The sequence below is a fragment of the Zeugodacus cucurbitae genome, chromosome 6 (assembly GCF_028554725.1).
Source record: "Zeugodacus cucurbitae isolate PBARC_wt_2022May chromosome 6, idZeuCucr1.2, whole genome shotgun sequence".
NCBI classification, from domain to species: Eukaryota; Metazoa; Arthropoda; class Insecta; order Diptera; family Tephritidae; genus Zeugodacus; species Zeugodacus cucurbitae.
This window is the reverse complement of record NC_071671.1, coordinates 65,644,785-65,656,546: the sequence shown is the minus strand read 5'-3', so window position 1 is coordinate 65,656,546 and position 11,762 is coordinate 65,644,785. Positions and strand designations below refer to the sequence as shown.

The window sequence follows — 11,762 nt, the reverse complement described above, 5'->3', positions numbered from 1 at the left end:
AAAACACACGCCCTTTCAACAAACCAAAAAAAAACAAAAACAGTTTTCTACATATTATATATGACACCCATTTACTTCCATTTCCCCTCCGTTCTACAGTCAGTCTTTCTTTTGCGCTCATTGAGTTGTGTTTTAAAAATAACTGTTTTTTGTTGTATTTTTTACTTGCAATATTGTTGACATATCAGTTTTTTTTTTTTACATTTACCAAACTATGATTTGTGTGTGATGTTTTCTTTGCTCTATTTTCACGCCGCACAGTGTATTAAGCTGATATACCTTGAGTGTTTAACCACCACCATCTCACTAGCTACTTGCATACATATGTACATACATACATGCATACAACCATATGTATAGACGCATCATACATAACTGTTAATGTTGTCCACCCAAAAATGTGTCCATATGTTGTTGTAAACCACAACTCACCACAACCACCCACCACAACCTCAAGTGTGTACCACCCACCAACGTTCACCGCTCACCGCTCATCTGCGCTTTCAACAAGCGAATCAATATACAACAATCTTAAAAAAAAAGAGTATATTTATGCAATAAATGTGGAGAAAACTTATAATTAAATACAATTTGTTTGTTGTTGTTATATATATTTTTTTAAGCAATCAAAGGTCGTGTGTATTTTGTTGCTGCTGTTTTACGAATATTTTATGCCAAAAGAAAATGTGTGTGTTTCGACAAGTGTTAAAAAATGAAACACATTGTATTACTATGAAGTTTATATTTGAAAAAAATATTGTGCAATATTTATTTTATTATTTTTACAGTATTAGTGTAAATGTTATGAGTTGTAATTACTTTTAAGTTTTTATATTTTAATTTATATCGAAAATACAGTTTTTTAATTTTATAAAAATGTTATACTGCCTTAATAATATTTTTTCTTAATTATATATGTATGTACTTTTGCTTACAAAAAAAAATTAAAAAAAAATTAAAAAAAAATATATTTTTCATTTTCGTCTTAAACATTTCATTGTTATTTTAATATTATTAATTTATTTTTTAACTATAAATTATTTTTTTTTTTACCAAAATATTCATGTCCACCGTAGTTTTTAAGCTTTAGCTGAATATTTAGATCACAACACATTTGTACGCCTGTTATTTATTTACTGTTATACTTAGTTATAAGCTTGTTTATCGTATCTCAGTTACTTCATTGCTTGCTATTTTGCTAATTGTCCAAACTTGTTTAACCGATTTTGTTCAGTGTAATCAATAATATTTTGTGCTACTTTCCCATTTCTGTTTTGCCACCTTCTCTATAACCCCTAATCTAACAGTGTCGTCTCCCAAAAATGGTCGTGTGTTTGTCGTGCTGTGACTAACCCAACTAAATATGTACTATAACTTACTACTATTTTATTGTCGAAATTCCAAAATTTATTCACATACTGAATAGCCACTAATTTATTTCAACAAAAAAAAAAAACAAACAAACAAAAAATGAAACCACCACTTAAAGTTACAAATACAATGTATAACTTCAATGTGTTGTTATAAACTATGTATGTACTTAACTCGAGTAATAATGCTTCTGAATCTTTTTTCACACTTTTTTATTATTACTTTTTTCTTATAAAATAAAAGAAACTAGCGTAGATTTGAGCTGCCGATGAAATGTCAAATTTATTATATAGAAAAGAATTAAGATTTAAGCTTAAGTGCGGCTTAAATCTACGCTCATCGTCAAATGTTTGCGTTCATTAAAATAGATATTAAAAAAAGTTGAAAAATAAAAAAAAAGAAATATTTTAAAAACTAGAAAATAATAATTCTCTTAACCTCAAAATCGTTTACAATATATTTCCAAAAAATAGCACGCAAACATTTGACCTTAATTTTTCCATAATTATTTATTTATTTTTTTAATAATTTTTATTTACATATAAATTTATAAATTTGCATATACTCTAAAAAATCTCTTATTTAAAATATTTAAAATATGTTCCACATACCAAGAACGCCACTAATCGTTTTTTTACATTTTCTTCAACATCGTCTGCACTTTCTCGTAATTTACAATCTTCGTCGCCACTCGTCAACTTTTCACACGCACAGCCGATCTTTCCGTGTACATTACCCGCTTTCAATGGGATATGGCCAAGTACCCGATTAAGCAGTCGTTGCGCAATATTGCCGATATTATTTCGAAACAAATTGGGCAAATCGATGCGGATCTGAAGACTAAGTCAACGGCTTATAACAGTCTTAAGGGTAACTTGCAAAATCTGGAGAAGAAGCAAACGTGAGTGTGGCAAAAATTTAGATTTTTTTTTATTGAAAATTGAATCTTAAGCTATATCACTGCTGTGTTTAAAATTTTTATTTAATTAAAAAACAATAAAAACTTAATTTAATTTGCATTTTTCTTCCTTAAACTTACAGCGGAAGTTTGCTGACCCGTAATTTGGCCGATTTGGTCAAGAAGGAACATTTCATTCTCGATTCCGAGTATTTGACCACATTGTTGGTGATTGTGCCAAAGTAAGTGCCAATAATTCATAGCTTGCTGGTCTTTTATTCAATAATTTCTTTAAATTTCTTTTTTTAGAATCCTAGCTAACGATTGGTTAGCCAACTACGAGAAGATCACCGACATGATCGTGCCACGTTCCTCGCATATGATCACACAAGACAATGATTATTGCTTGTTCAATGTGACACTCTTCAAGAAGGTCGTTGAAGAATTCAAACTGCATTCGCGTGAACGTAAATTCATTGTACGTGACTTCGTCTACAATGAGGAGGAGTTAGCAGCTGGCAAGAATGAGATGACCAAGCTCATTACCGATAAGAAGAAGCAATTTGTGAGTACAAAATATAATAATAATATTAATTATAGAAAATAAATAATATTTATATTATTAAATAATAATATTATTATATATATATTATTCCATAGGGCCCATTGGTCAGATGGTTGAAGGTGAACTTCAGCGAAGCTTTCTGCGCTGTGGTGCATGTGAAAGCGCTGCGCGTCTTTGTAGAATCCGTTTTGAGGTGAGTTGTATGTGATTTTGTGAAACGTTTTAGTAGAGAAATAAAATAAAATAAAATTCGAGGTTATTTCCATGCATTTATTGATCTATATATAATCTTGTGTGAGTCAAGGATTCAAATTCTCGAAACTTGAATTTCAATTTAAAAATTGTACTATTATATTTCGGTTATATTGTCGTTAAAATTACTACAACAGAGACTAGTTTGTAGTTAATAGACATCACTGACTTCTGTTGTCTCAAAACCAAGTGATTTCGCTAACTGCGCTTGAAAATATTTTGCTTTCGTAGTACAAATTGTGTTCAGAATTTACTCTAAGCGCTCAATTCAAAGCATTTAACTTAAACCCACACTTTCTCCTACCCCACAGATACGGTCTACCCGTCAATTTCCAAGCCATCCTTATCGAACCCAACAAGAAGAGCGTGAAACGCCTACGTGAATGCCTTAATCAACTGTATGGACATTTGGATGGTGCTTCTGCTGGTGGTCAGAGCAATGCCAGCATTGATGTAAGTATAATCATTTCTATTTGAGGCGATTAAAAGCATTTCAACAAATATACTCTTCACTCTCCACACAGAATGTTGACATCCCCGGCTTGGGCTTTGGCCAATCGGAATACTTTCCTTATGTGTTTTACAAACTGAACATCGATATGGTGGAAACAGCAAAAATCTAAAGTTCTTTTTGAGTTGAACGCTCAACAAATCCAATTTAGCCTAATCACAAATGAAATGAAGAGAAATACCTTTACAAATACGTTTACAAAGCATGCGAGAAGAAGCAGCAGCAACAACAAACTATAATTATCCTACAAGTGAAACAAAAAGCAAACGCTAAAAAAAAGTTTATATAAATCTTTAAAATAGTATAAAGTAAATTACTAAACCATATGTATGTATGTTGTCAGTTCCACGTTCTTTGTTCGGTGTAATTGCGCGGCATAAACGAACAGCGGTTGATAAAGAGAGGAGCGTTAGTTAAAACACGCTGTGTAAGCGCTCTGGTCATACCATGTTAAAAAAAAAAAAACAAAAAGTATAAAAGCAATGCTTTACATACATATATACATATATATATATATATTTATATATATATGTGTATATATTATATATATGTATGTATAAATATTTCGCGTCTTCTACGAAATTTTGTAGTTATTTCTCTATGTTGTTAAAAATTTTATTATTTTCTTTTACATATATACATATTTGTTTTAACATTGTTTGGCGAAAAAAAAATTATTTACACACACACACACACATGCATACATACATACAAACACACTAAATTTCGCCAACTTGTATTTGCGTGCGCATTGCTGTTGTTAAAAGCAAAAAAAAAAACAAATTTCGCCAACAAATTTTAATGCCGAGTTTTTGGGCTGCAGTGGTTTAAAAGTGTAATTAATTATAGAGTATATATATACTATAGTAGGTTTCTTCGTTTCGTTATTCAACTTTTTGTGTTTTTGGTATATTAAGCCAATTTGACAGTATTTTCTATTATCCTTTAACCATCTGTCGTTGTGTTGTTAGTTAAAATGACTCTTTTTCTGCATGCATGCTTCGCCAACAACAGTGGGGTAAATTTTTTGTTTTCCAACTCTAAATTTTATTGTTAAACTATTAGCTATTTAGCGCAAATTATTGCCGTTTTGCTTTCATCTACAATAAATATACATATTAGACACAAATTGTTTTTTTTCTATGCGCAATTTTTTCATTTTAGTTTTTGAGGTTAACACCGTAAGCATTCAAGCAATTATACAGCTATTGTACTTTTATATACATACATATACAACACACACATATACATACAAGGCGAATTAAGCTGACGTTGATTTATCGTTTAATTGCGCAAAAGTGTTCTTATTTTTTACGCCACAATCACGAAGCGCTGGTGTACATAGCGTCAGCAGCATATAAATGAGAACAACTTTTAAATAATTACAATAAAACGGCAACAACAACATTTATTATTATTATTATTATTATTAGTTAATAACTGTATAAATCAACGCCGTACTATTTGCATTAGCAATGCTAATATCTAGTATAAACGTACTAAGTACTAGCATTGTGTGCTATGTAAAGTGAAATGTATATTTACTAATATATGTATGTTTATTGTTGTTGTTGTTGTTCAAAGCAGAAGAAACTAGCCTACATATATACTGTTGCATGTTTTTTTGATTAATAATCATACATGTACAACTGGCGCCATATTGCTTGTGTGTTAAACTTAAAAAATTTTAATAAAGCCAAGAAATATTATAAATAATATGCGCATAAAAGGGCATAAGGGAGGGAGCTGCGCGGTTGTGAAGTTAAGCTAACAAAATTGTATTCAGTAAAAAGAGGAAATTTAATTTCATCAATGAAACAACCGCTTGCACTTCCCTTACACAAATTACAACAAAAAAGAAACTATGTGTCCTTTTTTGAAACCCCCCGCAACATTGTTGAGAAAGAGAACGTACAATAATATTTGTAAACTCTAAACTTAAAAAAGTAAAATAATTATATATATACATATATATTATTGTTATATAAATGAAATGAATAATTCAAATTTTATTGCATATTAATGAAAAGGTACACATCAAATTACATAAGCTTACAGAATTATACACACACACACCCTCTCAAAGCCACAGAAACACTCTCACACATACACCTTGAAACACAAGACACACACACAACTAATTTGCAACAGAAAAACAAGTGAAAACAAAACCAAACCAAACTCTATGTAAATGTACATTACGAGTATTTAAGCAGTCAGTATGAAAAGATAAGTAAGTTTGATGAAGCGTAAAAGAGTAACGAGCTAACGCCATCCTTGTAAATAATTATACGAAAAAAAGACATTCCAATTTTGTTGTTTTTTCTAATGGGATACTCTTACAGTAATATGTAACAGGTAATGAATACACTGGTAAACAACGTACCGCATCTTTTCGAATGGTGGGCATAACCTCAAGACTACATTTGTATCAATTTTTGTATTCGATTCAAAAAGGGTTTTAAATTGTTCGAAATCCATTAACAATTTCAATTATTGTTGCTGTGTAGTGTAAAATCATTCCAGAAAAAACTGTAGTCGAGTTGACATGCCTTGGCCGTGGGAACACAAGCATACCAAGTCACGTTTGTTATTAAGTGGAACAATGTAGGGCCAATACTATAAAATAGAATGGATATTACGTATATTTATTATATTTTTTCCTTCTACTCCCGTAAGCTGCGGAGGGCCACAATAAAACAGTTGCAATAGTCGAATGCCATACGCTTTATATGGCTCCAACTTTTGCCTGTTGGTCTGACGTCAGAGTCCAACTGTTTTCTCCAATTATGAGTAGGTCGGCCAATTGTAGCAAACTAAAATACAAATTTTCCAAACTAAACTCCGCCGGATCTAAAATATGTTCTGAAAGAAAAGAGTCTTCGCACGACACTAAAGACTTCTTTGCATGACCTTTGAATCCTACTCTTCTAACAATTCTTTAACCAAGTCTATTGACTTAGCTGTCTCTAAATAAAGCCTCAGAAAAGTAATGCAAATATCGACTTATAGATTCACATTTGCCAGTATTCCTGCTCATCAAGAGCTAGAAGATCCATCAGACTAAATTTTTAGTCAACTTTCGTAACACTTAAGTTCAATCAATGATAGGCGTATGGAGCGAAAGTGGTCAACAACTAGATTTTGTTTTATTTATTCAAAAGGAGTGAAGCACATGCATGTATATTTAAAAAAAATCAGCTACTTAAAATGGCAAAGGCTAGTATGTATATCTCATGCTAAAGATTCTGTCTAGAAGATATTGCAATCATATATCTTATAAATTTAATTCTCATGATCTGCTTCCAATTTCATCAAACGCTTTTTGGTTTGACGACGTTTGCGCAAATTGTCATATAAACGTACCGAGAAGAAGTACACCAATTCGATGAGACTCAAACTGGAAATACCCATAAATAAGCCGAGAATGCCACCCCAGTTGGCTATCAAGGTGGCGATGCTGAATAGCACAGTGCGTTTGATGGCCGTGAACTGATGCTCCTTGAAGTAGACTGACAAGCGTGAACCCAAGAAACTAACGAAGTAAAACAAATGATATTAAATGAGCTAAATAATTCTATTGCAAGACACCCCATGACAAACTTACTCCGGATGCTCGTAGACCTCACGGAAAGCCTGCAATGTTTTGTTCAACTCATAGCGTGCACTCGATATCTCCACATTGTAATCGAGCGAGGTGCAGGCGGGCATACAGTCACAAATGATTTTCGCATTCGGATCCATGGTGGCCTGCATAGTTTGATTCTGTATAAGGATGCTCAATTCAGACTGTGCAGTATCATAGCAGGCAATGTTCTCCACACCGCAGACCGGCACATCTTGTGGCTCTGAAGAGAGGAGCAAATGTGTATTAATTATGTATACTTGCATCTGAAAGCAATGTGAGCACTTACTTGGCATCCAAAACTTAGCACAACCACATTTATTTATTGTGAAATTGGTTAGACACTCCACCTGACAGTTGGATTGCGAATAGGAGCGGAAATAACGCAAATAACGTTCGTCATTGAAGTAGCACTGTCGTCTGAAATGTATAAACGTGTCAAAGGATTGTTAATTTATTTCATTTCATTTCACTTCTCTGGACTGAAGTCATGCAGATTATCCGTGGATATCACATAGTGCGGCAGTACGCTAACCATCACTTCGTCGCCGTGCGGCAACAAAATGTAATTACTCGTTGTCACCGGTACGCTCTCAGGGGACGTGAGAAAAACCTGTGGGGCGAGACAAAAAAAATTTTTTTTTTTTTACTTTCCGTTGATATTGAAATCACATGTGTATATGTATATGTGTGTGTAAGTTTGAAGTGGTTGTTTACTGGCCGCAATTTTTTGAATTCCCGGCACATTTCTATTCGTATGATGTCATTGCTTGAACTCCCTGATAAACGTAACCAGAGACCATTTTACATTAGGTATGGTTGTTTTTGTTGTAGCGCATACATCATTCACCTTGAACATTTGAGGAATGCTGCCGAATTGGACTTTGTCTTTAATCTTTGGACGGATATAAAACTAGGTTCCTTCCGGTTACTTAGACCCGACTATTATGGGAACGGATGTTAAGCTCGATATATATAGTATCGATTTGATTCATTGTTGGGTCATATAAGCACCAAAAATCAAGGAATGAAGATTGAAGACAATACACATACTCCCTATTCAACTCACCTTATAACCTTGTTTGAAACTACGACAAGCATATTCGAAATTGTGCTGGAATCCTTGTAGAAAAGCAAAAAATCCATTGCGTGCAGATGAAAATACAGTACGCTGAGGATAAGAATTGTAGCCTTGACCCACATATCCATCATCCAATGACCAATTACCAGTTAACTCGTTAAAACGTTTAAGCGGTTCGAAGAAATTGTTAAAGTCGACCACTTCCTCATCATAATAATTAAGAAAGCTGCCGGATTTGATACAAATTAAATATAATATTTTTTCCTCATCAAACTGTAACACATTACCTGACATCTCGATATATATCCTTAGCCTGTAGACCATTGAATTGATAGCAAATACCCTCGTCGGTTGCGACAAAATTAAATATTTTATCACAAAAATAAAATCGACCATTCCACTTACAGAAAGGGCCAGTCTCATTCTTTGAAATGGATATATCAACTAGCGTTTGAGTAATGTTGTGACTAAAGTTCTTCGGTAAATATTTTGCAAAACGTTGCACAACTTCAGTTTCGCAAATATGTAAAGTGGACATAAAACGTTCGAAACTATAAAAAATAGACATTTAACTCATATTGTAAATCTCTACTGTGTTAAAATCTTACTCCGTGTCACTTAAGTCTTCGTAGTTTTCGATTGAACCATATTTTTGTATCTCTTCCAATATGCGACTCGAAAAGTTGGTGAAATCGAAAACATTGCGTTCCATTTTTATTTCTGGACATATGGTGATCGTAGGGAAAGGTATCTTATGCACCGGGACCAGAGTTTCATCGAAACCCAATATTACAGGTGTGTCCTGCCATTTAAGGTAAGTGGCCCAAATGAGCGAAATCGCGAAATATACCGAAATTACTAGCACAATGAACCAATATAATCTGTACATTAAAAAAAAATATTTATATTAATAGTAACAATTAACCATTCACTCAATTAAGAACTGTCTTCATTTCCAGTATCTCACTTTTCATAAAATGGTCTATGCAATTCCACCAGATAACGTAATCCATGTATGGTTGTATTTTTGGAATATTCCATAATCAACCCCTTACAGGCAGACCATCTTGAGCCATATTTAATACGCGATTTAATAATAATATCGCTCGGCACTTCACTAAGTCCAGATATGGTACTCAAAGAATCGTCATTCTTTAATGGCGATGGCAAATTTATATCCACTTGTGGTAATGTTGCTGGTGAGCTTCTATTGCTGACTTCCATAATGCTCAGTTAAATCCTTTTCGATACACATATATTTATTTAAACAATTTTCTTAAAACTTGCGTACACTATTTACCGTTAACTACTAAATGCGAAAATGTCTACGCCACAGCTTTTATAGCCGCTAAAAGTGGTGATATGCTAATTTTTTAACTATCCCTAAAGGATAGTTGCCCGGGGGAGCCTTTTCCTTCTACCCACTTTTAGCTGTGTGTGAAGACTTAAACGTGTACTACTAGATGGCATAAGCGTGTTGTATGACTATTGCATTTTATAAGCCATAGACTCACTGCCGGATGCTCATTAGACTAGCAAAGTTTTGGACTATTTGTAATGTTGTCTGAAGTTACAACAACAAAAACTTATTATTTTATATTATCTATTTATCCTCTTTCCCTATTTCCATTCTAAGTGGGAAAATATTGTGAAACAAGTTTTCGAAGAACAAACAATTAAACTCAATATCATACTTAACATTAAAAATTTTACAAAACTAATTTTTAGATTTATAAAAAACAAAACATACATATATGTCATTTTACATAAAAGTATTTTTTTCGAAATTTTTATTTTTAATATGCATAAAACTGAGTATTAAAAATATATGCAAAAACAAAGCATTTAATTATATTTACTTAATTAATGACACTAAAGTAATAAAACAAAAAATATTTATAAAAAAATCTGTAATATAAAAATTTCCAAATCTAGCTACCATTGCATCATTTCTTACTAAAGAACGAAGCAATGCTTTTTGTACCTTTGGCACTTTTTGCTAATGCCTTCTCCTTCGCTGTTAAATGTTTTTCTTTAACTGGCGAAGGTGTCACTGTGTTTGGCACCACACTAACAGGACTTGTTTCTTCACTGGAACTATTTGGCTTACTGTGGTCATTCGATGGTGAATCATCAACCAGCCCACTGCTTTTAAGTTTATCATTTGCATTTTTGGCTTTATCTTCCAATTTTATTTTCTTGTTTTCATTAGGATTGAGTTGCTGTAGGGATTTTCGCTTCTTTCCAACTTTCTCTTTTTCTTCCATCGGCGCCGTTGCAACCGGCTTTTCTTCAGGTATTTCCAAGTATTGTTTAAGTTCTTCGTATAAGTCTACATCTAAATAGTCACCAACTATGTCGCAACCCATGCGTAAATAATCCACATAAGATTCTTCTCTGTTTTCGCCCTCAAGTTCACCACGTACATAATTCTTCGACATAGCACTCTGCCCACAATGTACACCAATGCTGCGCAACTTTTCAGTTACACGGCGCGTTTTAATTGCTAACCACGCCAACGTTTTCTCAGCGTTATATTTGTAAAATACCATGCCATTCGCTTTCTTTGCGTCGGCGATACAACGCAAGTGCTCCTCGCCGCGTACAAATTCGCGCAACAATCGTAACGTGCTCTTATCATTTGCCTCACCAATATCATTCAAAGACAGTGCTTTTTGTGAACAATGCAAACGTATATGATGCAATGCAAGCAATGTTATATCAATGGGTGTTGTCATGAAGATGCGTCCATCTGAGCACACATCATCGTTGATTAACCAGCAACGTCTTGGCTCTGCAAATTCTTTGACTTCCATAAGTTCTGTATTCGATTTTGTAATAAAGAGAGCAGGCTTTCCTTTTCCTGGATGATAAAAGTATTCTAAAGTCAATTCATTTTCGGGATCTTCCAAAAGTTCCTTTGATATGTACATCACTTTGTAATGCACTGGAGCTTTCGCAGCGGGAACAGTTGTCTCCTCAGCAGGTTTTGAGGCGCGTGTAGACTTTTTACTCATTTTAAATATGTTTGCAAGAGCTTGTCAATGAAGTTCAAATAAGTTCATAAAATTTATTACAATCAAAACAAAATGCTTGCAAAATATCGCGCGCATACAAAAAAAAAACATTTGTGCGAAATGTCAAAAATGCAACCCTGTTAAATTAAAGGTCTAACCACAGAATGGCTAAACACATGTGTAGTAAATAAAACTTGTACATTTATAGAAGTTGATTTATAATAGAATTGAAAATTGTTATTTAGAAAAAATATATATTTTTTTAAACTTTATTAAAAAATGAGGTTGGTAATATACTTCATACATGTTACTTTCTTGAATTTGTCAACTCCTGTGAGACTAATTTATGAGCATTGTTTCTCAAATGATATATAACTTTTATTCTATTATTTTTTATTGAAATGCTAAATTCACAACTTTCATTTTCCAATTCGGTCCAATC

The 11,762-nt window shown here is 33.0% G+C and overlaps 3 protein-coding genes across 4 annotated transcripts in view; 1 reads left to right on the top strand and 2 right to left on the bottom strand.

Annotated features, from left to right (window-relative positions):
* The window catches only part of LOC105211663 (V-type proton ATPase subunit C), a 29,268-nt gene extending 23,360 nt beyond the window's left edge, over window positions 1–5,908 (top strand). For both annotated transcript variants that reach the window (XM_054235110.1, XM_011183210.3), the window contains exons 4-9: window positions 2,086–2,272; window positions 2,413–2,511; window positions 2,579–2,834; window positions 2,930–3,027; window positions 3,398–3,539; window positions 3,611–5,908. In XM_054235110.1, the coding sequence (XP_054091085.1) occupies window positions 2,086–2,272; window positions 2,413–2,511; window positions 2,579–2,834; window positions 2,930–3,027; window positions 3,398–3,539; window positions 3,611–3,709 (881 nt within the window). In that variant the 3' untranslated portion in view covers window positions 3,710–5,908. The remainder of the gene's footprint in view (window positions 1–2,085; window positions 2,273–2,412; window positions 2,512–2,578; window positions 2,835–2,929; window positions 3,028–3,397; window positions 3,540–3,610) is intronic.
* Window positions 5,909–6,686: 778 nt separating this feature from the next.
* LOC105211664 (pickpocket protein 28) lies at window positions 6,687–9,938 on the bottom strand. The gene is made up of 9 exons (XM_011183215.3): window positions 9,604–9,938; window positions 9,271–9,543; window positions 8,912–9,184; window positions 8,591–8,854; window positions 8,292–8,529; window positions 7,696–7,835; window positions 7,512–7,642; window positions 7,205–7,445; window positions 6,687–7,132 (listed from the first exon to the last, which is right to left on the bottom strand). Exons 2-9 carry the CDS (start codon window positions 9,525–9,527, stop codon window positions 6,883–6,885), a joined length of 1,794 nt encoding a protein of 597 aa, XP_011181517.2. The 5' UTR covers window positions 9,528–9,543; window positions 9,604–9,938; the 3' UTR covers window positions 6,687–6,882.
* Window positions 9,939–10,060: 122 nt separating this feature from the next.
* Window positions 10,061–11,518, bottom strand: LOC105211665 (ribonuclease H2 subunit B). Its single transcript, XM_011183216.3, has one exon. The coding sequence runs from the start codon at window positions 11,318–11,320 to the stop codon at window positions 10,250–10,252; it is 1,071 nt and encodes a 356-aa protein (XP_011181518.2). The 5' UTR covers window positions 11,321–11,518; the 3' UTR covers window positions 10,061–10,249.
* Between the last annotated feature and the right edge of the window lie 244 nt (window positions 11,519–11,762).

What these genes read in the sequence shown, in the direction of transcription:
- LOC105211664 (XM_011183215.3), bottom strand. Translation starts at nt 9,527, where the DNA reads ATGGAAGTCAGCAATAGAAGCTCACCAGCAACATTACCACAAGTGGAT. An exon ending in GATATATATCGAGATGTCAG is followed by an intron (nt 8,530 to 8,590) that starts GTAATGTGTTAC and finishes CAAATCCGGCAG; the next exon opens with CTTTCTTAATTATTATGATG. An exon ending in TGCTAAGTTTTGGATGCCAA is followed by an intron (nt 7,446 to 7,511) that starts GTAAGTGCTCAC and finishes TCCTCTCTTCAG; the next exon opens with AGCCACAAGATGTGCCGGTC.
- LOC105211665 (XM_011183216.3), bottom strand. Translation starts at nt 11,320, where the DNA reads ATGAGTAAAAAGTCTACACGCGCCTCAAAACCTGCTGAGGAGACAACT.